The sequence below is a fragment of the Takifugu flavidus genome, chromosome 4 (genome assembly GCF_003711565.1).
Source record: "Takifugu flavidus isolate HTHZ2018 chromosome 4, ASM371156v2, whole genome shotgun sequence".
NCBI classification, from domain to species: Eukaryota; Metazoa; Chordata; class Actinopteri; order Tetraodontiformes; family Tetraodontidae; genus Takifugu; species Takifugu flavidus.
The window spans coordinates 6,177,682-6,198,919 of NC_079523.1; the positions used below are offsets into that span (position 1 = coordinate 6,177,682).

At 41.8% G+C, this 21,238-nt stretch overlaps 2 protein-coding genes across 5 annotated transcripts; both read right to left on the reverse strand.

Annotated features, from left to right (window-relative positions):
* Positions 1–99: 99 nt before the first annotated feature.
* adipor1a (adiponectin receptor 1a) lies at positions 100–5,951 on the reverse strand. Of its 2 annotated transcripts, none has more exons than XM_057031455.1 (8): positions 5,855–5,951; positions 4,191–4,386; positions 3,994–4,107; positions 3,324–3,495; positions 3,057–3,243; positions 2,458–2,645; positions 2,126–2,319; positions 100–1,618 (listed from the first exon to the last, which is right to left on the reverse strand). In XM_057031455.1, exons 2-8 carry the CDS (start codon positions 4,311–4,313, stop codon positions 1,490–1,492), a joined length of 1,107 nt encoding a protein of 368 aa, XP_056887435.1. In that variant the 5' UTR covers positions 4,314–4,386; positions 5,855–5,951; the 3' UTR covers positions 100–1,489. The 2 variants fall into 2 exon arrangements, with proteins under 2 accessions (XP_056887435.1, XP_056887436.1); XM_057031456.1 differs by lacking the exon at positions 5,855–5,951 and adding an exon at positions 4,499–4,534.
* Positions 5,952–6,457: 506 nt separating this feature from the next.
* inavab (innate immunity activator b) lies at positions 6,458–19,653 on the reverse strand. Of its 3 annotated transcripts, none has more exons than XM_057031420.1 (10): positions 19,396–19,653; positions 14,312–14,426; positions 12,683–12,816; positions 11,461–11,583; positions 11,137–11,365; positions 10,969–11,022; positions 10,533–10,809; positions 9,854–10,009; positions 9,072–9,744; positions 6,458–7,811 (listed from the first exon to the last, which is right to left on the reverse strand). In XM_057031420.1, the coding sequence occupies exons 2-10, from the start codon at positions 14,364–14,366 to the stop codon at positions 7,722–7,724; spliced, it is 1,791 nt and encodes a 596-aa protein (XP_056887400.1). In that variant the 5' UTR covers positions 14,367–14,426; positions 19,396–19,653; the 3' UTR covers positions 6,458–7,721. The 3 variants fall into 3 exon arrangements, with proteins under 3 accessions (XP_056887400.1, XP_056887402.1, XP_056887399.1); XM_057031422.1 differs by lacking the exon at positions 19,396–19,653 and adding an exon at positions 15,642–16,126 and having other exon boundaries at positions 9,854–10,006; XM_057031419.1 differs by lacking the exon at positions 19,396–19,653 and adding an exon at positions 15,642–15,878.
* Positions 19,654–21,238: the final 1,585 nt, after the last annotated feature.

Below are 21,238 nucleotides of genomic sequence, written 5' to 3' on the forward strand. Positions count from 1 at the left end.
TACAGTAGCTGGCATTGGGATAATCTACACAAAATAAATTTGATGACTTGGTCATTGTTTACTGCAAAACAAAGAAACTATTTGACAGTAGACATCATGTATGTATGGAAAAAAAACCTTTATTCCAACAATTTCCAAGATTACCATTAATAAATAACTCAAATTACATTTCAGTGAAATGTATTATCACTTTCTACACAAGACAGACGAAATCAAGAACACAGAATGTTTTAGTCGTAATAAAGCTTAAACAAGTTTTGTCTAAAAAAGGAGTCTTAAACAGCAGTTTATACAACCTATCAATGAAGTTGTCAATTCAACATAGTGATTTGATTGCATGTATAGCAAGGAAAAAAAGATCTAAAAATCACTGAAGCTCCCACTGGTAAGATAGGCCAGTTTATTCAAAAACATTACTGTTGGCCTAAGGCACAGGATATCTAGAAGTTATAAGTTTTATAACTTATAGGGAAAAGTTATAGTTTTGAACTCGAGAGTGTAGACTAAGGTGTATTTGTTACACATAATTGCGTGGGGAATCTAACACAAACCACTCAAACGCGAAACAAAATCAGATCTGTACATTGTGCGTAGCCCAGGAACTCTCAAAAATCATCAATAAAATGTTATCAGGCTGCAAAATGACTATGTTACCAATACAGGACATTAGTCTGGTGAGTTTATTTTTGGAAAATGACAATTTCGGTGCCATAGTAAAATTCTCTGTCCCTGTCCTGTAAAAAACCTTTTTGCAAAAATATCAACCTTAATTTGAGAAATAAGAGACGGCATCATTGGGAACGATGCGTCAGTCATATTCGGAGGCTACAAGTGTTTCTTGCATGGTGTATTGTTTTCATTTCATTTTTATAGTTTTACAGTGTTCACTGGGCCAGGGAGTACAGTTCAGTGGACGTCAGTGGGTTCATGATGGGTTTAATAGAGAGCTTTAAAATTGGTTTTAACATAATTAATATCAGGTAATAATTACACACTAAATGTGTACAAATACAAATGTTCCCGGTCCTGTTCTATACCTCAACACCTGGTGGACAGTACGTTCGTCCTCCACCCTGCAGCGAGACTGGTGGGGAGGAAAGGAATGAGTGACAGTTAAGTGCCCTCTGCTACAGCGCCATCAATACGCTCCTTTGTGCAACAGTAACTACAGAAAGTGTTGGGTATCTTTTAAGCTTTTAAGAAGTAAACACCAGTTATTCTTAAGGGTTTGGTTAAAAATTCCATTTTGCTCTCACTTGAAAAGGCACGCTTTCCACAGTTCTAATTATGACTGACGTAGTGCCTGTCAGAGGTTCCCTCCTTGCCTAAGTGGCTAGTTTATGCTACTATACTGGAGCAAAAATGAGCCAAACAGAAAGCCCACCAAAACCCAAACCCAGAGATGTTCACAAATCAGAAGCACAGTAGGAGCAGTGACTATATATTGAATTCCAGCAGCTTTTCAAGTGTGTGTTGTGTCATAAGCCCCTCAGAGTAGTGAGTCATCTGTGCATCCTCCTTCCAGTCCGTATCGAAACTCCTGAAGGTTGGAAACCCCATAGAAATGGATGAAAGCTGCTGCCACCACCAGGACGTGAAATATCTGATGAGAATGGAACTAAAAGGAGCGAAAAAGAAGTTACAACATGTATCATTTTAACTGGTTATGAATGTATTCTTTGTAGAAGCCACTTTAAAACTGCCTGCCAGCCATGAAACTAGCTTGTTTTAAATTCTTAACTTTTTACAGTGTAAATCTACAACACAGATTAATATATGACCCTCTGTGCATGATTCTATGCAAATAAACATGCAAAGACTGAAACTTTATTAGAAATTTCACATCTGTAACAGCAACTGCAACGTTTCTGTGCTCGCTGAAATGCCATGAGGTTGCATGAAGGTCCTCAAAAGAGGATTTTATGTCAACCTTTCTCTTGTGAATTAAGTGCCATACACAAATATTAATGTAGTGTGTGCCATATGCTTCACAATGATGGATTTATAAAGTTTTAAGAACCAATAAAACACTTTTTTTTAACTATGTGTTACGTGTTTTATATTCATGAAAACAAGGATTTCAAGTATCTTCTCATTCATATTGGTAAGATCATGGAATGTTTACCCAGATGTCACATTTGCCAGGAAAGAAACGCTCAGGGATCCTGGCTGCATACAGACCAGCACCAGTGATGTACATGGCACCCATCAGGTAGAACCAACCCATCTGTCCAACAGTAGTGGCCTTCACGAAGCCCTCCTCGATAGTGAAGTGCATGGTCGGGACAATTCCACTTAATCCAAGACCCATGAACACACCTAAGACAAGAACGACACTTCATCATTCTTGTTTCATTTAGAAAAAGGTCTCTGCATGATAGACGCCAGTAACGCCACGTAGTTGTTTGAGGAGGACATGCTCAAATGTTGCGACATGTGTGTGTTGGTGGTTAACACCTGCTCTTGTAGGTCTGTGACGGGGTGTAGAGAATCTATCCCACTGAGCAACGACGATGGCAGCAATGCCCAGGACACACACAATGGAGAGGTAGATAAGTCGAGGCTGAGGGGAGCAGTAGAAGGAGTAGTACAACCACGGCACAAAGGAGCCCATGATCAGGAGAGCAATGCCTGAGTAGTCCAGTCTGAAATGAAGGACATGGCAGAAATAAAAGGGTTAACTTCCTTGGCTAAAATAAACTTCATTCAAATATGAAGAGGCCAGACATCCAGATCTTAAGTTAATGGATAAGATTAAGTCATTTACTGCTGCAGCAAATACACATCCAAGCTTCCGAATCACTCGACGAGCAGAGCAGGAAGTCTAAAAATCCCATAACAGGAGCAGAATGCGTATAAAGCAATGTTCCCCATAACATTTCATGTATCTGGGTAACTCTGTGCGCACTGAGGACCACTATGAGGAACACCAGATGCGCACGCTGTGGCCACACACCAGTGTCAACTGTTCAAAACCTTGGAATTTGTGTCTCTTGACGTTGAATTGTATTTTATGCGCTGCATAGATTTTATTGTGCTCCGATTGCTGAACTTACTTGGAGAAAGTTCGAGACACCTTCTCAGAATGGCAGTAGACGGTATGAAAGAGCCAAGAGAAGCTGAGGCAGAGAACAGCCCCCAGGAAGAACATCCCAAACACCACCTTCTCTTGCAATGGGGCCATGAAATACATGTTGGGCCTCAGCATGGTCAATGTGCCCAAACAAAGGAATAAGATCAGCCCTGAGGGGGGGGAAGCAGAAATGTAAGTGGCACAGCCGGGATTGCAACACGTTTTCCCTCGTAAAGAATTTACTACCCACCTAACAGGTGAGTCCAGATGTTTCCAGTCTCAGTGTGAATTCTGAAAATGCTTCCAAAGCACGCTCGAAAAGAAGGCATAGGTGGCCGATGTCCATGCAAGAGGTAATCGTTGTCTTTGAGCCACTCTGGCAGGACATGGAAAGGGATGACCCTCCAGTGACCCTCCCAGACCTGAAGGACGCGTTTATCAGTCACAATTCACAATATCTTCAAAAACAACTGTCATTAAACAAACCACATAAAGCTGGACTAAGCTGGCCTTTTTGACTTGATTCTTACCACTTAAGTACTGAACAAACTGTATGTATATCTATTTATTTTTAGATCAAACAGCTGTGGGGAGTCTAAGAAGCCTTATCCATTGGGAGGCTTTCCTGTGACCTAAATACCTCTTTTTAGCTAGCGTTTATACTGAAACAGTGTCTTTGGCATTTTCCCATCAGCACCTGGGCGTGTCCCAATGAAAATTGCACCTCCATAATCAGTCAAACTGTGCAGCAATTGTGGTTTAATCTTGCTTTTATCCACACAAACCTGTAACTGTGTGTCAGTGGATCCCAACAGGGAGTCAACCGCTCATTGTGTAATGAAATATTCATGCTGGTTTTAAATGACAGCCTTTTGTTTGATCCAATATGTTTATCAAAAGGGGGGAAAAAAACGGTTTACCTTGTGCACAAACTCCTCCATCTTCTCCATGGCACGGTGGGCCTGAAGTGGCAAGGTCAGCACCTCTCCCACCTCATCATCTTCCTCTTCCTCATCAGAAAGCATCAATGCTCCCTTTTCAAAGAAATGAAAAAGCAAACTGGAGCTACAGTGGCAAATCACCCTTATTACTAAACCCACCAAAATGACAACCCTACCTCTGGTCGGCCCCCTCCCTCCTCTAGCAATGGACCCAGCTCCATCAGTTCCACATCTGGGACAGGGATGTCCTCAGAGATCTGGCAGTCTGCATCACTTGCAGACCCGTTTCGGGCTGACATATGGAGACTGCCTGATGATCCGCTCACAGTCTCTGTATTCGGCTTCAAAATGTACAGGTGCCTCAATCTCCCACTGACCAAAGAGAATCACAAATGCACAACAAGTCTGTTAAATCCACTTGGTAATATCAAGAAGGAGTTTTCCATTTTGATAAGTAGCCACACTGGTTGTACATCATACTGACCTCAAATAATTACTCTGACTGTGGATAAATAATTCCTCCTTTCCCAGTCTGTCAGAGCAACCGCAATGAAATTAGTCCCTACTTTATTCTCTCCAAATGCCAATAAGTGCTTGTTAATGACGGTTACAGAAGTAGAAATGGAACTTATGAGGGTTCACGTCAACAGCTGAGTCATAAAACACTCCGGGTTGAACACACATCTGGCACAGATGTGAGGGTGGCAATGCAAAATGCAAGTTTTAATTAGGCTACCTTGCAAGATGTTGATTACCACAGAAACAGGTAATGAGTACAGAATGCGTATAATCATATCCTACAGACGGATGACCAGAAATCCCTCCGGTTCTTATAGGTTAGTGTGCATCACAACAAAGAGCAGTATTTGGGTATATTTAAAGAAAAAAAAACCTGACAGGTGTCAGTACTAGATGTGCTCGGGCCGCTGGGTCGGCTCAGGGTCCTGGCCCCTTGGAAACTTTGAGGGATAGGAAAAAGCACTCGCAAGAGGAGTGTTAAATAGAGAAGACCATTTTGTGCTTAGCTCCGCCAAAGAGGTGGTGACAGCTGCCTTTTGTTCGGTTCGCAGCAAAATAGCTCAAAAATTATGAAGGGATTTGAAGTTTTCAGAGAATGTTGATAATGGGCCAAGTAAGAGTTCATTCAATTTAGGTGATGTTCCAGATTCAAGGGGCTGTAATCATGCAACCCTGTTTCTTAACATTAACACAGTGTCCATCTTTATATTTAGAGACGTTGATTCATCCATGAGACAGCTCATATCTACATACAATATAACACAACTTTGTTTTTTACAATGTTAACTGTAGAATGTGTGTTGGCTCTTCAAAAGCTGTGTGAAGTGTCACATAGACACACAAATAAATGGTGCAATATCCTCCAACCCTCAATATGTAGCAGAAAACCAAATAAAATACAAATATAAGCATCTGGTACTTCATTATTAGCGCGATAGTAAAATAAACATTAAAAATGATCAAAACACTCGATTTCTAAACGTTATCCGATCGTGGATTGTCAAGTCATTTCTTGTGTGTAAGTACGTAGTTTGACAATGTAAATAAAGTTTGAAGTAAAAAATAAAAGTGGGAAAATCTGGAAGCGCAGGACTCCGAACCGATCAGGTACCAGAACCGACAACAGATCGCTTTAGTAATGCTAACGTTACGTTTTGCTAGCACTGTGCTATAGCTAAGCAGTCAAGCAGGAGGCGACAAACCTTCCCGAAATAACTTCTGAGCAGAAAAACAAGACTTTGTGATAACACTGCTGTATAAGGTGATCCACATTGTCGCTAAGAATGTGTACTGCATGATCCGCATAAAGCTGTATGGTTACCTGATAATGTCCTTTAATGACCGGGTAGGTGAATTGTTTATCGCTACGCGACACCCAATCCTTTCCGGAAGTAGAAACGTCTTCTATGACATGTTACCCTCCCACAAGCGTTTTTCAAAATAAAAGCACACAGAAGTCTCACAATACGTTTACATTGTTGTTTACAATTATTACGGGTCTATGATCATTTTAATATTACGCATAGTACAATATTATATGGATTATTACACAAATACTATTTATTTAGGTTGATTGAGCTATTTTTCCCCGCCAAAGTACTACAAATGTGTCGTACATGATTGATATTAATGTTTCTCAATCAGCAGCAACATCTAGGATATAATTCCACATATGTACCTCTTCATGTCTGTAGGTATCTATGAACATTTTTGTTTTCCATGTCTATTTATTCCTGTTCGTGCTCTATAAGAGATAAAAATGGCATACATCTTAAATATGTGGTTTTTCCACAGGGGAGTGCACTCTTCATAGAATACAAACATTTAAAATTGATTAGATATACCAATAATAGTGCATTTTATTTTCTAAATGATGCATGTAGCCATGGTTTTGTGGGTAGGACCAAAGCACACAACTCAACACTACACAAACTTTAGTCTTTATTTTCTTCCATAGTTAAAACATTTCACAGATTTTAGCATATTGTTAGCTCAAATGAAACTAAATACAATGATAAATAATAAAAAAAACAGTATAAAAGAGGCACACAAGGAATCGTGATTGTGTAATTTATACAGTATGTAGGTTCAGAACTGCACAGTCCTTCCTACTGCTGGTTTGGAATCAGTGGTCTGTTATCTTTTATTTCAAGCCTGACTTTCCACAAACCCTATGGTGCAAATCACAGTAAAATAACACAGTCAGTGTGTAGCCATAGTGGAATATGCACTCATTTGCATTTACTCTTTAAATGATCTATCATCGAAAGCCAAATACTTTTTTATTTTATTTTAAAGGCTTAGTCCAGCAATCTCACAGACACGGATAAAGATTTTGTTAAAGCTCAGGACATTTGCATTTTAATTCAACACAAATTAGCTGCCAAGCATCAAGACTCTATTTTTTTGTCTCAATTTGCTACTTTATATGTCAAGTTTATTTCTAGTTACTATCTGTTTAATAAATGCATAAGTAATTCAAGTGAACTGGCACAGCCACAAGTGGATAAAAGCAGCTCAGGTTCGTCAGCATGATGAACTGATAAGGCAGGATTACACACAAAATATAGCTCAAATGAATGCTGCACATTTAGATTATTTTAACACTCTATCACTTTATACCCCGACTGATTTAACACATAGTTCTGTCACATTCTAAAAATATTACTATTCTTTCATGTTATACTGTAAGATTAGCTGTCAAAAGCTATTTTCATAGTTTTACAAAGCAATAAAAATAAAAGAAATATTACACAATTAAACAAAACACTGTGCTAGTATGTGTACATAAACAATCCATTAGAAATATCTGCATTTTTAAAATCTATCTCAGCTTCTATTGCCATACATTCTCAATTTGTCTAGCTGCTATTTTAAAATGCTGCAATTTTTTTTAGAGACAGTAACAGAGAGGTGAAGCTTCAGCATCAGACAGATTCTTTACAAACGTGAAATACTAAAGTTTGTAGAAATTCAAACAATCCATTAAAGGTGTGATTTGTAGCTGTAACACCAACCAGAGTGGACAAAATTTCAAGTGTGCAACCCAAAATATTATACTTGTACTGGATCCCGTTACACTGCAAGAGCTTTTCAGTCCTTCATCCTCTGTTCAAATTAGAGGCAGGACAGTAAAGAGATCTTTATAAAAAAAAAAAAAAAAGGCAGTTCAAAACCAAAAGCTTGGTTTACACTTGACTTGCAAAATGGGAGTCATCAACGAGCCAGTGTCCTGGAGTCTCATCTGCAGCTGCTGGAGGAGCTCTTCTTTGGATAACCTGAAAATGGAGCAATAAAAAAAGACTTCAGGGCTTTGATTACAGTAGGAAGCCAAACACTGGCATAGATTCAATTATTTAAATATTATTTGTTTTCTGCTGAGACACTGGAGCAAGTGTTTTTAATCAGAAAAAAAATGCTTCAGGATCCGGTCCATTAACAGGACTTTGGTAAAAGAAAACACTGTTAAAATGTTATCCTCTCACGTGTAATAAACTTTTATCTGTTACACGTGAAGACGTAAGGCCGTAGACTCTCTAGCATATCAGGTCAAAATACGACTGACTATAAAAATCTGCAGCCCATGCAGGGCCTGGAATCAATCATTTCTCAGCATTGCTGAGAAATGAGCTATTAATATGGGCTACATAATGAAGCGCCTTTGTGTAATTCCAGTTACAAATGGTTCCAGCTGTTTTCTTACTATTCGAGGTCCATTAGGACATTGCTTTGCTGTAACATTTGTTTGCAAATTAGAGGTTCCCAATAATGTGAATGGACACTCAAGGCCGACATACGGTACACTACAAAAGAATATGGCAGATTTGGAGCCTCCGACAGGTCCAAGGACAGTGAGTGGGCCTGGAGTTATTAGACAGCAGAAACGTACATTTAAATTGGTTTTAAGACTTGTTTCAGGGAAAAAAAAGAAGAAGTAGCTGATATGGACAAACGGTAAAATCTAAAAACAGGAACTAACGAAGGAACGCAGCAGAATATGCTCCTTTCTAGACTTTAGAATGTTTCATGATTTAAAATCTCTGAAAGGTAACACAGGCTTGACCTTGGAAAGATGCATTAATTGATTAAAAATCAACGAGAAAAGAAACTGAATTTCAGCCACACCAGGACAGAACTGAAAGCACTGCACGGATAAGATCTCCAGACTATTAGAGCCAAAGAAGAAGTGGGTCTAAAACAGGAAGAACAGCAGAAACCACTTTTTTTTTCTTGTTCCACCTGATGCAACTCTGTTGATGATTATGTGATCATTCGGATCATGCGACCCCTTTTAGAAAGGCAAGTTTTACGCAAGAGACAGAGTGCAGGCTTGTTCTGAGAGACATTATCCTTGAAACAGGGAGTGTCAAGTGCTCAAACTGGTGCGAGACAGCTAAACAGGTTGTGGGGGATAAAGGTCATTGGAGGGAGATGAGTGGTTTGCAGGGCTTGGGGTCACTTATTAGAAAGCTACTTTACACACAAACCAAAGAAAGAAACCTCTACACATCATCAGCAAAATTGATCTATGCTATTACCTGTTCATTGTACTTCTGACTCTGATAGTGGGTGGCCTCCTGGCCTGGTGCGTTTTTAAGTCGGATGGCTCCCTGTCTGTCAAGAGAACGGGACCTGGGAGGTTTGAGCTGACTGCGCCGATGCCACGACTTGAGCTGTTCATTCACAACTTGCGGCGAGATACTGCTGGGCCGATAGTGTGGAGAGTCATAATTGGCTGGGGAGGGGGACAGCCTGGGATTTGGAGGTAAAGGTCTCGGTCCTCTGTGATTGGGCACAGCAGAATACTCATATCTATTCTGAGGACACGGAACTTGCTGGGCATAATAACTCCGTGCCAGGTCCAGATGTGGGGGATAGACCATGTCTTCATTGTGATAGCCTCTATGGAAATTGGGGCTGGACTGGTAGCGGGAATTATGGTAAAAGCCATTACGCGGGAAGGCTGGAGGTCCATAGCAGCCAACAGGGCTGGAGTGTGGGAATGCAGACTGGTAGGGCAACTCCGGACACGGTGAGCTGTTGTAAGATGTATACGAGTGTTCAGAGTTGCTGTCCTCAGATCCAGCGTGGTTTCCATAGTTTGAAAGAGGAGAAGTCTCTGGTAAATTGATTTTATAATCTGTCATTCGCCTTCTTGAACTTCTGGTGCGGCCGCGATCCCTTTCAAAAGGAGAGTCAGGGCTGGATAACCTGCGCAAAACCACACCAAGGAGTCAACCTTTAATATACCGGTACACTTTAGCCCAAATCTGGTGTTGAAATTCACAAGGCTCACACAGAAATGACAGAGGTGTGATACCTGAGAGAAAGCTGCCTGTGCACACGCATCTCTGGTGTGGACGGCGTGCTGTTTGATTGGCTGCGGCTCAGTCTCAGATGTGAAAGTTGTACGGGCACACCAGCCTGGGCTAAGCAATCTTCCAACGGTGGCAATAATTCTTGCTTAGTCGGACTGCTGGACATAAAAAGCAGGAGCATAAATTAACATTTATTTCCTCAGTTAAAGGTTTCTGAACACTCAACTCTCATTATATCATGCACAATTAATGGGTCCCACGAGATTTTAGGATGAATTGGTTGAATTTTAATCTCAGTGTGCTGCCCGTGTCTCCTGTCAGGGTCTCCTGCTGACTGTTGTGCAAGAGTGCAAAAGCAGGTGGCAGTGTTGCGACTGTGAGCCAAGCGCATGTAAATGAGAAGATTGTGTGCACTGAGAATGGCCTTTGCTCCATTTTCAGTATCATTAATGGGAAGCAACAAAGTGACTGCAAAGCTGGCGTACTCATCAGTCACTATCCCCTCTATACTAAAGTGTGTAACTACAATTATTAAGAACCGTCAGGATGTTTTGTTTAAACCTCCTATTGTTCAAACAGCACAGTTACCAGTCTTCATTCTTGAAGTACCACAAACAGCATGACGGCTCTTCTAACCCTGAAAACTTGTTAAACGAAGTAATGATGGATGGTCTGGTTTACCTCGTCTTGCTGGAGGATCTGGACTTCTTGCTTTTTTTGTAGGGCTGGTCCAGACTGGACTCTGTCCAGGGTGAGTGCTGGATGGGAGGAAGGTCATCTGCAGGACTGGAGGTCAAGCTCATCATAGAGTTGATGCTTGGATTAGGAGACCTTCTCGGGGTCAGGGGCAGAGGCTGCGGAGTCACGGATGGGGATATGTAGGAGCCGTTCGTGAAGGACTGTGATGACGCTTCGGCCTCTCCCGTGCAGGACAGCTGTGACAGCTGACTTATCACCTCTAGAGGAATAAAACAGGAAAAAATTGGAATGTCATACGTGATACATGCAGATTTCAAGTTGTACTTCTTTATCAATTCCTAAATACTTTCCAACTAGCTGGTTCTTGATCTGATGGCTACAATTTGCATAAACATCTGCTTCAGTCATTGGTTCTTACCCTCATCCTGCACCACAGAATCTGACAGAGAGCTGTCATCTGATGTACCCAGATCTGAAAGTCAGAGCAGCGTCTTTTATAAAGTGGAAGTGGAAAGCCTAGATAAATAACGAAAAAGAAACTAAAAATGATGTGGAATATCACAGCGGCTTGAGTTCCAGCTCTCACCCTGCGAAGCGTTAAAGGCGGGGTGTGGTGACGATCGGCCACGCTCCAGTCGCAGCTGGAAAGCTACCTCCTGTAGCCGTTTGACTTTTTTCTCCTCTCGTTTGTACTGCAGCAACCGACTCTTCTTCACAGCCTTGCCGAGGCGTTCTTCATCACAGAGCTTACGAGCTGCCTCAAAGATCTTCATCTGTAGCGCTAACTCAGCATCCACCAAGCTCAGTTCTGAGTCCTGTAGAAGTCGGGAGCAGGGAAACTTTAATCATGATTTTAAGGTAAAAAAGCCACCACATGCTGCAGGGAATTCCTCCAAAACACGGTGTCTACCTTTGTTCCTTGAGGAATACTCTGGTCATCTAATTTAAATGCGGCTCCGATACGTCTGCGGATCTGCGGAGGCTTCTCACCCGGCAGCAGGGGGTAATCATCCGACAGTCGGCCAGTCAGCTCCTAAACATGAACGGAGGTTAATTTTGCAGAATTTTACCAAACATTCTCAAAATCAAGCTGCAGTTGAACTTTAACAGGTTCTTTGCTGTGGTCTTTCCAATACATGGTGCCAACTTCGACCATTGTTTTTTTCCCCCACCCTTATTGTCGCAGTTTGGAGGTGATGGAGAAGTATCCGATGGCACTTTCCTCACATGTTGAGGCACATCGGGCCACGGAGGCCGTTGCACAACTGCAAAGCATTTTCTTTCATGGCGCATTCCCTGGATCGCACACTCTCAGCGTATCAAATATCTACGATTCACCAAAACCCAACACTGCACATCATAAAGCACCATTACTGACTCCGTTAGGAACAAGCATAATGATGCTGTTTTTTACTGCAGTGCGTTTTCTTGTCAACCACAGAAGGGAGAGGCACGATAGCAGGTATTAGCTCACCGAAACGTGTCCCAACAGGTGTGCCTAGCCCTGGTGTGAAGCGGAAAGAATGAGCAGTCTTGGGATTTTACCCAGGAGCACCGTGTGATGACAGATGCAGATATCTCTGTCCAGTTTCATAATTACACCGTTGCGCAATTTATATTTGGGAAATCACAACTCCTACACAAAATGAAACTGTCAGGATTAAGAATAACAAAAGTTACCAGCAGGTGCACATATTCAGGGTGTGTTAAAGGAGATCTGATCGCTCTCGACTACTAAACTGCCACTAAACTGCCAGGTGGAGCTTTCCTACCGGGTTTAAAGGGGGAAAGCCAGGTGCCGCCTTATATGCAAATAATATGAAGGGCCTCAGGATTTCTTATTGGTGGACTTCCTTTAAACTGTTTCGTCATCATTAACATACAGGAAGAACGAAATAGCTGCGCCTATTTATCTTCTGACGACAGGTGCTGAATCATGAGATACGTCGAGCCGTCACAGCTTGTTAAATTGCGTCAAGAGCATCTGCACTGTTTGACTTTGAGTTAGTCCGCTTGCCACATTGTTAGAATTACCCTGTGACTCACTTGTTGGCACGTTTTGTGTGCGTTTGATTTTAACCGCAGCTTTGTCCGCGTTGTGTTTTTTAAACTGCGTGCCCATGAAAACTCACGGCTTCTCGGATGCAGAGCTTCTTCAGCTCCAGTAGGCAGATCTCCAGCTTGTCTTTGAGATCCTGGTGTTTGAGCTTCATGGCTCGCGTGTGCGTGGTCACATCCTTTGTCACTGTCGTGGGGCTGTCGGAGCCTGCGTTAAACAACAGGAGACAGACCTGTCATTAGAGTACACAGTGCACAGGCTGGCAGAAGATGGGTTAAATGTACTTATACAATCACGAGCAAAAGTTTTGGGGGAAAAAATAAAATAAAAAATGATTTCTTCTGAAATCAATACTGCTGTAGGTAGCTGTATTGGGCCCAATCTAGGCATCTGCTAACTGCAGTGCTCTTATCATGTTAAGATTCCAGCCTACTGCTAATGTGATGAAAGGTTATTTTTTAATAAAAGGGGCCAGCTTCATTACCCAGCACCAGATTACCTTTCAACTTCACCCCCACAATAACTATATTCAGCACAACATTGCTTTTGTTTGTGCTGGCATGCAAAAAGAGTGCCAGGAGTGTCGTAACCATACACACACTGCACAAGTGTTGACTGCTGCCGTCTGTATCCAGGGTGACTAATGACATTAAGATTAGTCTCGGGCCTGTAGGAGTGGCTCCAGGAACAATATGTTAAGCGCCACATACCTTCAGAGATTATTAACAGAGTCTCTGCAGGTATTTACAAATGTCAGAGGCGCGACAGGAAGAAGTGTGACAGCACAACAAAGGCCTAAAGAATTCCACTTCCGAGCGACAACCCTCCCTTTTCTTTGTTGAACGACGCATTTTCATTGTATAGAGGAGACATCACGTGTCTGCGTTTAGGCACAAAGAATGAGGCCATAACTAAACAGCAGACAATGCCCAATGTAGCAAACTCTGCAGCTAATCCAAAACACAGATTTGGAAACAGGCAGTGTTCAGTGTCCTGTTTGATCTGCAAATCCAAAAAAAATAATAAAAATCCATATACAAATCCATATTTTTGGATCTGCATTCCAAATAGAAACTAAGGGAAAACTCCCTTTTCTGCATTGAGAATTAAACATTTTCTGGAACCTTCAAGGGAACAAATTTGATTCCTGCTTACAAATTTGGAGATTAGATCTGTGTTTTAGAAAGTGTTTCACAGCTCAACATGGAAGGACTGCAGTAAATAAAAGCTGGATTATGTATTCGATATATTAAATCATTTGCACTCGTTTTAACTGTTTACCAAGCCAAAGTATCCTTAAACAGACAATAAAACATGCTATTCATATCTTATTAGTCCCGTGACTGAGTCGTTTTAGGTCATGGTCCTCACACGTGCTGGTTTTTCTGTGAATATTTATTAGAAAACTGTGGCCAAACTGGGGTGTAATAAATGAAACAATGAGCTTGTTTTTGCTGCTGAGCGGATTTAAAAGGCTCGCAGCAGCGAGGTTCCAGGTTCCTCATTAGTGTACGACTGACCTCAAAACCCACAACTTTTGCATTCTTGGCGTGGTGAAGTGCTAAAAATGAACTTGCTTTGACCTCGAGGAAGAAGTGTTTCAAAGATTCCTGTGCAAGTGTGAGGTGAAGAATTAGGCGTCCCGTGAATGTCAAAATTAGAAACTCTGAGAAGAAATCTTGTGACGAACTGGTACTTTTACCTGAATTCAGGATGATTCCGCTGTCGGTATCACTGATCTCTCCGTTGCCCTCCATGTGAATGGATCTACTTCGGGTTGCGGTTCTTTAGTTGGTGCCGTTGATATTCACCATTTCCTGTAAATCATGACGTTTTAGGATCCAACTTTCAGGCTGTCTCGGATCCCTTTTAAACGCCCACAGGTTTTCTAGGCTTTATAACTCAACACAAGTGGCAAAAACTCTTCCGTTGGCTTCAAATGAAACCAGGAGGGGAGACGTTACTTTTAAACATCCACCCTGATTAGCGTAAGTGTCCAGAAAACCACTCATTACTCAATGCTGCGAACTATAAATGCGGTGATTCAGGTGTAGTCATAGCCTCCCTCTGCATGAGTGCACATCGGTCTGTCCAAGTCTCGCTAGCTTCCTGCGAGGGCTTGTTTATTGCTCTGATGTCATATGATCAACATTATCTCATTCTCTCTGATAAGAGTCTCGGGACAGATGAAGCATACGTTCAGCTGATGTACATAAGAACTGTGAAAGCTGCTGGGTTGATTATTAACCTCAACAATGCAGGAATGTGGCAATAAATATCTCCCACGGCCTGACACCTGTTGCGGGTGCGTCCAGGAGCTGCTGGACATTCGTCAAGAAATGGGAGGTGCACCACGCAGAGGTGCCGCCGACTGCTGATCATCGGTCCGAAAGGTTCGATATTCTCAGTCTGAACGCTGAAGAACGATGACGCAGAGTCCAAACAGCTCATCTGACTGTGAGTGTAGCCTTCACACATGCAGCCCACGCTAACGAGAAGCAGTGTTTGCACAATTAAGGCAGACCTCCTGATGTTCCACAAGTTTAGAGGAAATAAACAAGGGTTTTGCAGAAATTCACTTGCACCGGCACGACAGTAAACAACTCTGTATCTACTGAAATAATGAATTAGATCTGGCTCAGATGGACCAAACTATCCAACTCAAATAAAGGACTTCCAGCTGTGTATCTCCATCTCAGTCATAAAAACAAATCACAGATATCTTAATTCCAAGGAGACAATTTAAAATATCAACCGATAAACTAAAAGGTTAGACTGAAGATGGGGTCACTACATGTCAGTTTACATAGACGTTTATTCAGTAATCAATATTATTGATCTGTTCAGTCAGGTAGTTTAGATGATTATTCATGTTCCTTCTACCAATAAGATCAACAGATCAATACATCATCTATGTTACCAACAAAGCTGTCATAATAGAAAACTCCCTGAAATGAACTATTCAACAGTCATCTAACATAAGAAGTTAAACATGTGCCAAATCTTACGATAATTAAATACAAACGGCTTACTTTGTGGGGGAACAAAAACAATACGGTAAAAATCCAAATTGGGGAAGGCGTCCTGTCAGAGAAGTTGAGGAGAAATGCAGAGAGTGAAGCTGCCGCGTAGAATCTGGACAGGAATGAGAGACTCGCCCGCTGGGAGAGCGCTGCCTGCTGAAAAGGAGTGGCTCATACGGAGAACACACGGGTCGGGATCATGTAACCCGCCGTTCCCGTGTGAGTCTGAAACTGTGTCAACAACAAAAGGGGCGCACTGACAAATAGCGCTTCATCTTACCATCTTATCAGCCCTCTGATGGATGGGTGGAAGCATCCTGGCAGAAATCTGACTCAAACGCAGCAGACATGCAACTCCAAAGAAATCCAATTAAGTCTGGGATTGAAGCAATTCATTCACGATTTAACAGCACTCCTGTATTTAACTATTATATCTATATATACATATAAAAGATTTATGTTATTGACGGTTTTAATGCCGCCTGTATCGAGTGCCGGCAGGGCTGCAAACACTGCCACCTGCTGGTCGTTTAGAGGCAAATAAAAAACTGACCTTTCTAATTGTGAATCCCAAAAAGCCATCAAGCACATTTTTATGAACAAGAGCAGAGGGTCTATTATGCACTTTTATTGCCCCCACTCATAAGGGGGGTGCGCAGGGTGGGATGGTTTACTGAGACCCCCACGCAGCACCTGTCAGGATCTGCACGGGTCACATTCGTTGTCAATCTCAATATTCGTTCGGCTCTTCAGGAATGCTGGTGCACAGACACTCGGGCCACGGGTGCAGATGTTCAGCCAACTGGGCAAATTTCACACACGCCTTCACGCTCCAGTCACAGACTGCACCTCTCACATGCTATTACTTATTAAAACTGCGAATAATGTGACAGCCTGGTAATGTCTTTAGTGTTTGAATCGTCACTTGATGCCGATTCATTGTGTGACAGTCCTTGATTCAACATTGAAATGCCTACTCGGGATTTCATCTCGCTACTACGCCTCACAACCTTCGCCAGGACTATTTTAAATAATATTCCAAGTGTATACACACATATTGAATGTGACAGTAATCAACTGAAACCTGGTTAAATCAGGTAACCCTGATTTAACATGAAACGATGCTAAAGAAATCACAATAAAATATGTTACAACAAGACTAGTTTACACCCTGACATGTGGTTAAAAGACATGTGGTACCAGCTGCTGACACATTCTGCAGTTTGTATGTGCGGCAGCTCGAGACCTCGGGGACAGTAGGGAGGCAGCAGGAACCATCCATGGCCGGGTGCAATTACGCCAAAGGCTGAGCAGCCTCGCATTGTTCCGATAACACTGATAACTCACTTCTGGGAAATGGCAGAAGGGACCAGACTGATACTGTATATCAATAGAATTCAGAAATCTGTAAGTAGCCAGTGACCATGTGACCTCATATCAAGGCTATTTCGTAGTAGTGTTAATATAAAAGTGTGAAATTGGAGATGAATGCATGATAATAATAATAATGCCAGATGTGTTTACGTGCACTGATGGCAACAAGGTCAAAAGATCCCTTTGCACAAAATAACAGCCGTCATGACACTGTCGCACGGTATAATTTCAGATAGCGAACAGCCATCCCACATTCAAAAATAGTGACTAAATAACAGCTCCACAGTCAGTGGTGAGTTTCTATTTGCAGAACTGGCAACAGAGCAGCAAAAAGAGTTAAGAACATTAAACACCGATCTCCTGATTCATGCCATACCCCCGTGAAGGCTCTCAAGAGCAGGGATAAGCTAAACAGTGGGAACACCACCTCTTTGTTTAAGCATGGCATACATCCACCGGGAACTGTATGTGCTGTATATGGAAATCCTACAAAGACAGAATATGTCACCATATAACCGCTTTTACGGACGTGGAACAAGAAAAAGCTCAGGCGCATTTTGGCGTGACACACTGGGCTGATGGAGTTCTCCCATGAAGTTTCCGAGTGTGAAGTTAGTTTTATTCTGACGGCCTAAACAACTTCCAACCTTTGGATTGAAGTAGCCAGTTGGCGGATGTCACGGGTGGTTTATATAAACCAGAGCTCCCCGAGAGACAGACAGAGGCCTTTGTGTAGCCAACGCAGCAGCTGGCAAAACAAATTCTCTCCACATATTCCCGAGTCTTTTTAAAAGCGAGTGTGGGGCGACGTCGCCAGTGCGCGGAGGCGCGAGCCGCCAAGGAAATCACACGTTGCTCCTCGATCGTTTGCAGCTCAGGTCTGTCAGCAGCTGCTAATCGATCGTCGGGCTGAGGAATCTTAAATCAAGGTGGTGTCGTGTAACAGGCTACAAATCCTCTGAGCCTCCCAGTTCTCTCCCACCCCCTGCCTGCCTGCCTGCCTGCCTGCAGCACCATTTTAAATTGTCACCTAAAGGCTCCAATTGACTTTAATATAGGAGAGTTAAATTACTACATGTAGCTCCAATGACCTAGCATGGGTATGTGGAGCGTTTGATGTGGATTACTGAATTAGATGCTTGTGACCGCCATGTAAATCAGGGTCTGTTCTAAAGTGTGACCACAGCCTAGACTGTGGTTGAAAGTGAAGCTTAAGCATATCAACACCATCGCTTCTAATGACACGTTCACACCTAAGTGTTCTTAAAACAGACCTGGCATGGGAAACTCATTTTCCGGCACGGTTTGGCAAAATTACCAGATCCCGGCTGCGTGGATATTACACCAGTCAAAGAATGCGACAACAACCCAACAAGATCAGCAAAACACTCAACCCTTCACTGCAAAGCATGGAACCCTTTGGGCATGTACACATTCCCAACATATGTGAGGTATCTATAGTTGTAGTCATATGACAAGTCTATTAGTTTGAGCTAACTTTGGCAGCACAGCGTGTGTTAAACTGCACCATTAACAGGTCAGTGCGCTTCCAGGGGTTAAGACTTATGTCCTCTTGCCCTCAGGGGGGGCATGCTCAGGAATGTGGATAAAAATTTCAATTAGCAGCCATCTCAAACTAGGAAAACAGGGAAATGTGTAACTACAACATGTTATTAATTGATACACGTTTCTTTGAGGGGTGCTGGAAAGCAGAATGAATTAAAAAAAGGGTGGTGGTCAAAGCATCAATGCAATTTGCAAAAACAGCACAGTTCCGTTCCAAAGCCTTTTAAGCGCATTAGTATTTATGATAAAAGAGGATGTGGATGTTAGAATAACAATAACCAATAGCTTCTCTCTAATCACTGTGTACAGTAAATGATCCACACCTGACCCGTGCATTGAATCAGGGCAGAACACTTCTAAAAACAAAGAACAATCACAAGAATGATCCGTTTCATTGTGGGAAATAACGGATGTTGCCATAATAACAGGATAATACAGATTCCTATAATTTACACATAAAAACGTTTTCGCCCATTAAGACCAGTCAAAATAGATTAACGCTTCAGGCAGATGTTGATGTCAACTTTAGAGTAGAATCCCGTTGAAATAAAACGACACGGACTACAGAACGATTTTTAAAAAATGCAGTAGACATTCGTTCATTTTATTCCGAACTGAGCTTCACAGAACTGTGGGCCTCGGATTTCATGAGGGTAAAAGTTTGGGAACTCCAGTAAGTTGGGGGCGGGTTAGTATCCCTTACAGAATTCTAACTTCAAATGGAACATCGAATCCTGGAACATTACATTAATCAGTAAAACAATGCACACATGCATATGCATTTTAAGGCCAAAACATCAATTGCATAACTTTTCGGTCTTACCTTGGTAGCTTGTTAGCTTGCTAGCATCGTGCCTCATCTGTATCCATACAATCTGATCTCCGCTGGGTCCGAGATGTAAACTGAGAGCTCTTCCTCCCTTGTTTACTCAAAGAAAACACTTTCAGATTCTCAAGTTACGCATCCGTTGTGTCAACAAGTGGACAGGTTACAAAGAGAATGCTTTTCTCTATAACAGCAACTTGTGTTGGTGAGGGAATTTGATTCCAGTAAAGCAATGCTGTGCTGCGTTTAAGTGCGGTCGAATATACAAACGTATTATGTATTCACCATGGTAACCGCGTTTCCAGCAGGTCATTTATAACAGAAACGCGTGCAAATTAGAATGTCATCCCCAAAAAGTTCTCCTAAAAGCGTATTAGTATTTAATCACATTATCATATTTAATAATATATTTCAACGAAGTGGTTGATACATTTCCCAATTTAGGTAATGTGTTTTGTTTTCCATTCGGTTCTGTTGATGTTGGCGACATAACTCCGATTTCTTCAGTAAACTACTCCCCCTAAAACCCCAAAAGGTAATCATCAATCGGAGATTCGCAATAGTGAATTCCTGGTGGATCAAATGTTTAATAGTTAAGTTACTAAAGTAACGTTTAACGTTGACTGTTAAAATTACGAGTTTGGAATGGAACTTTGAACGCTTCATAGACCATCGTTTTCTCTGCTACTGTGTGGGCGGTTTACCGGCAGCAAACGTAATTACTGTCCTAGAAAAAGATAACTTTTTCCTTTTTAAAAAAAAAAAAAAGCCAATCGATCGCAGAGCACAATATAAACAATTAATTTTGGAGTTGAAGTAGCTGTCGCAAGGATGAACGGCGGTGGAGGAGACAGAGGGAGATGGGAGATTCTTTCCTCCAAAAATGTATTTTAATTTACCAAAAATAAAGTGGCGTCAGAAGATGCCAGGCTAAATCCATACAATACGTACAGACCCTGCACACTCTTACACCCCACCACTTTAACTCTTTTCCAACAATTTTCTTTTTCTTCCAAAACAATGACCAACCAACTCAACAACCAACAAGAAGCCCCGTCTTGGGCCTACTACAGGGCTTTTATACCTGTAGCCCCTCCCACAGGTGAAACCAATTATCAAAATTATTACGCTCACTAATACATTTTAAACACAAAATTACAACCGAAAAGAAAATACAAAAAGATGCGTAAAACTTCCAAAACAAATTTCCACCACCAACAACCACCCAGTGCACAGTAAAATACATGTTCAATTTACCCCAATAAAACACCCCCGCTAAAATAGATTGTGCCGTAGCACCCCGCGAAACCCCTCCATATATACAATCATGGACCAGTCCTTCGGTTTCCCCAAATGAGGAAGTATGTCCTGCTGGTAAGCTAGGGTAAAAAGTGGTGTGTCTGAAATGCTTAAACCGAGTAACCCTAGACAGAACAGAATGGAAATGAAATGTTTGTGTGTGCGTATGAAGTGCGTGCGTATGAAGTGTATGCGTAAGTGGCACGGCTCACTCCGTGACAGTAGCATTAAAAAAAAAATTCAAATCTTACATGTGACTTTATAAGCAATTATGACCACGAGATGGCAGCATTGAGTCGTAGTTAGACTTTTCGAACTGCTTTTTTGCAGATAAGTTTAATCAAACAAGAAACGAAACTCAATGACATTATTCATCACACAAACACTCACTCACTCACACGCACACACACGCACACACACACACACACACATTTGTTTCATCATATTAAACAGGAAAATTCATCATCCAACACAAAAGAGGGGAAAGTCATTGAGCGTTAAGCATGGTTCTACCTCACTGCATTTTTAGTACCTCATAGAT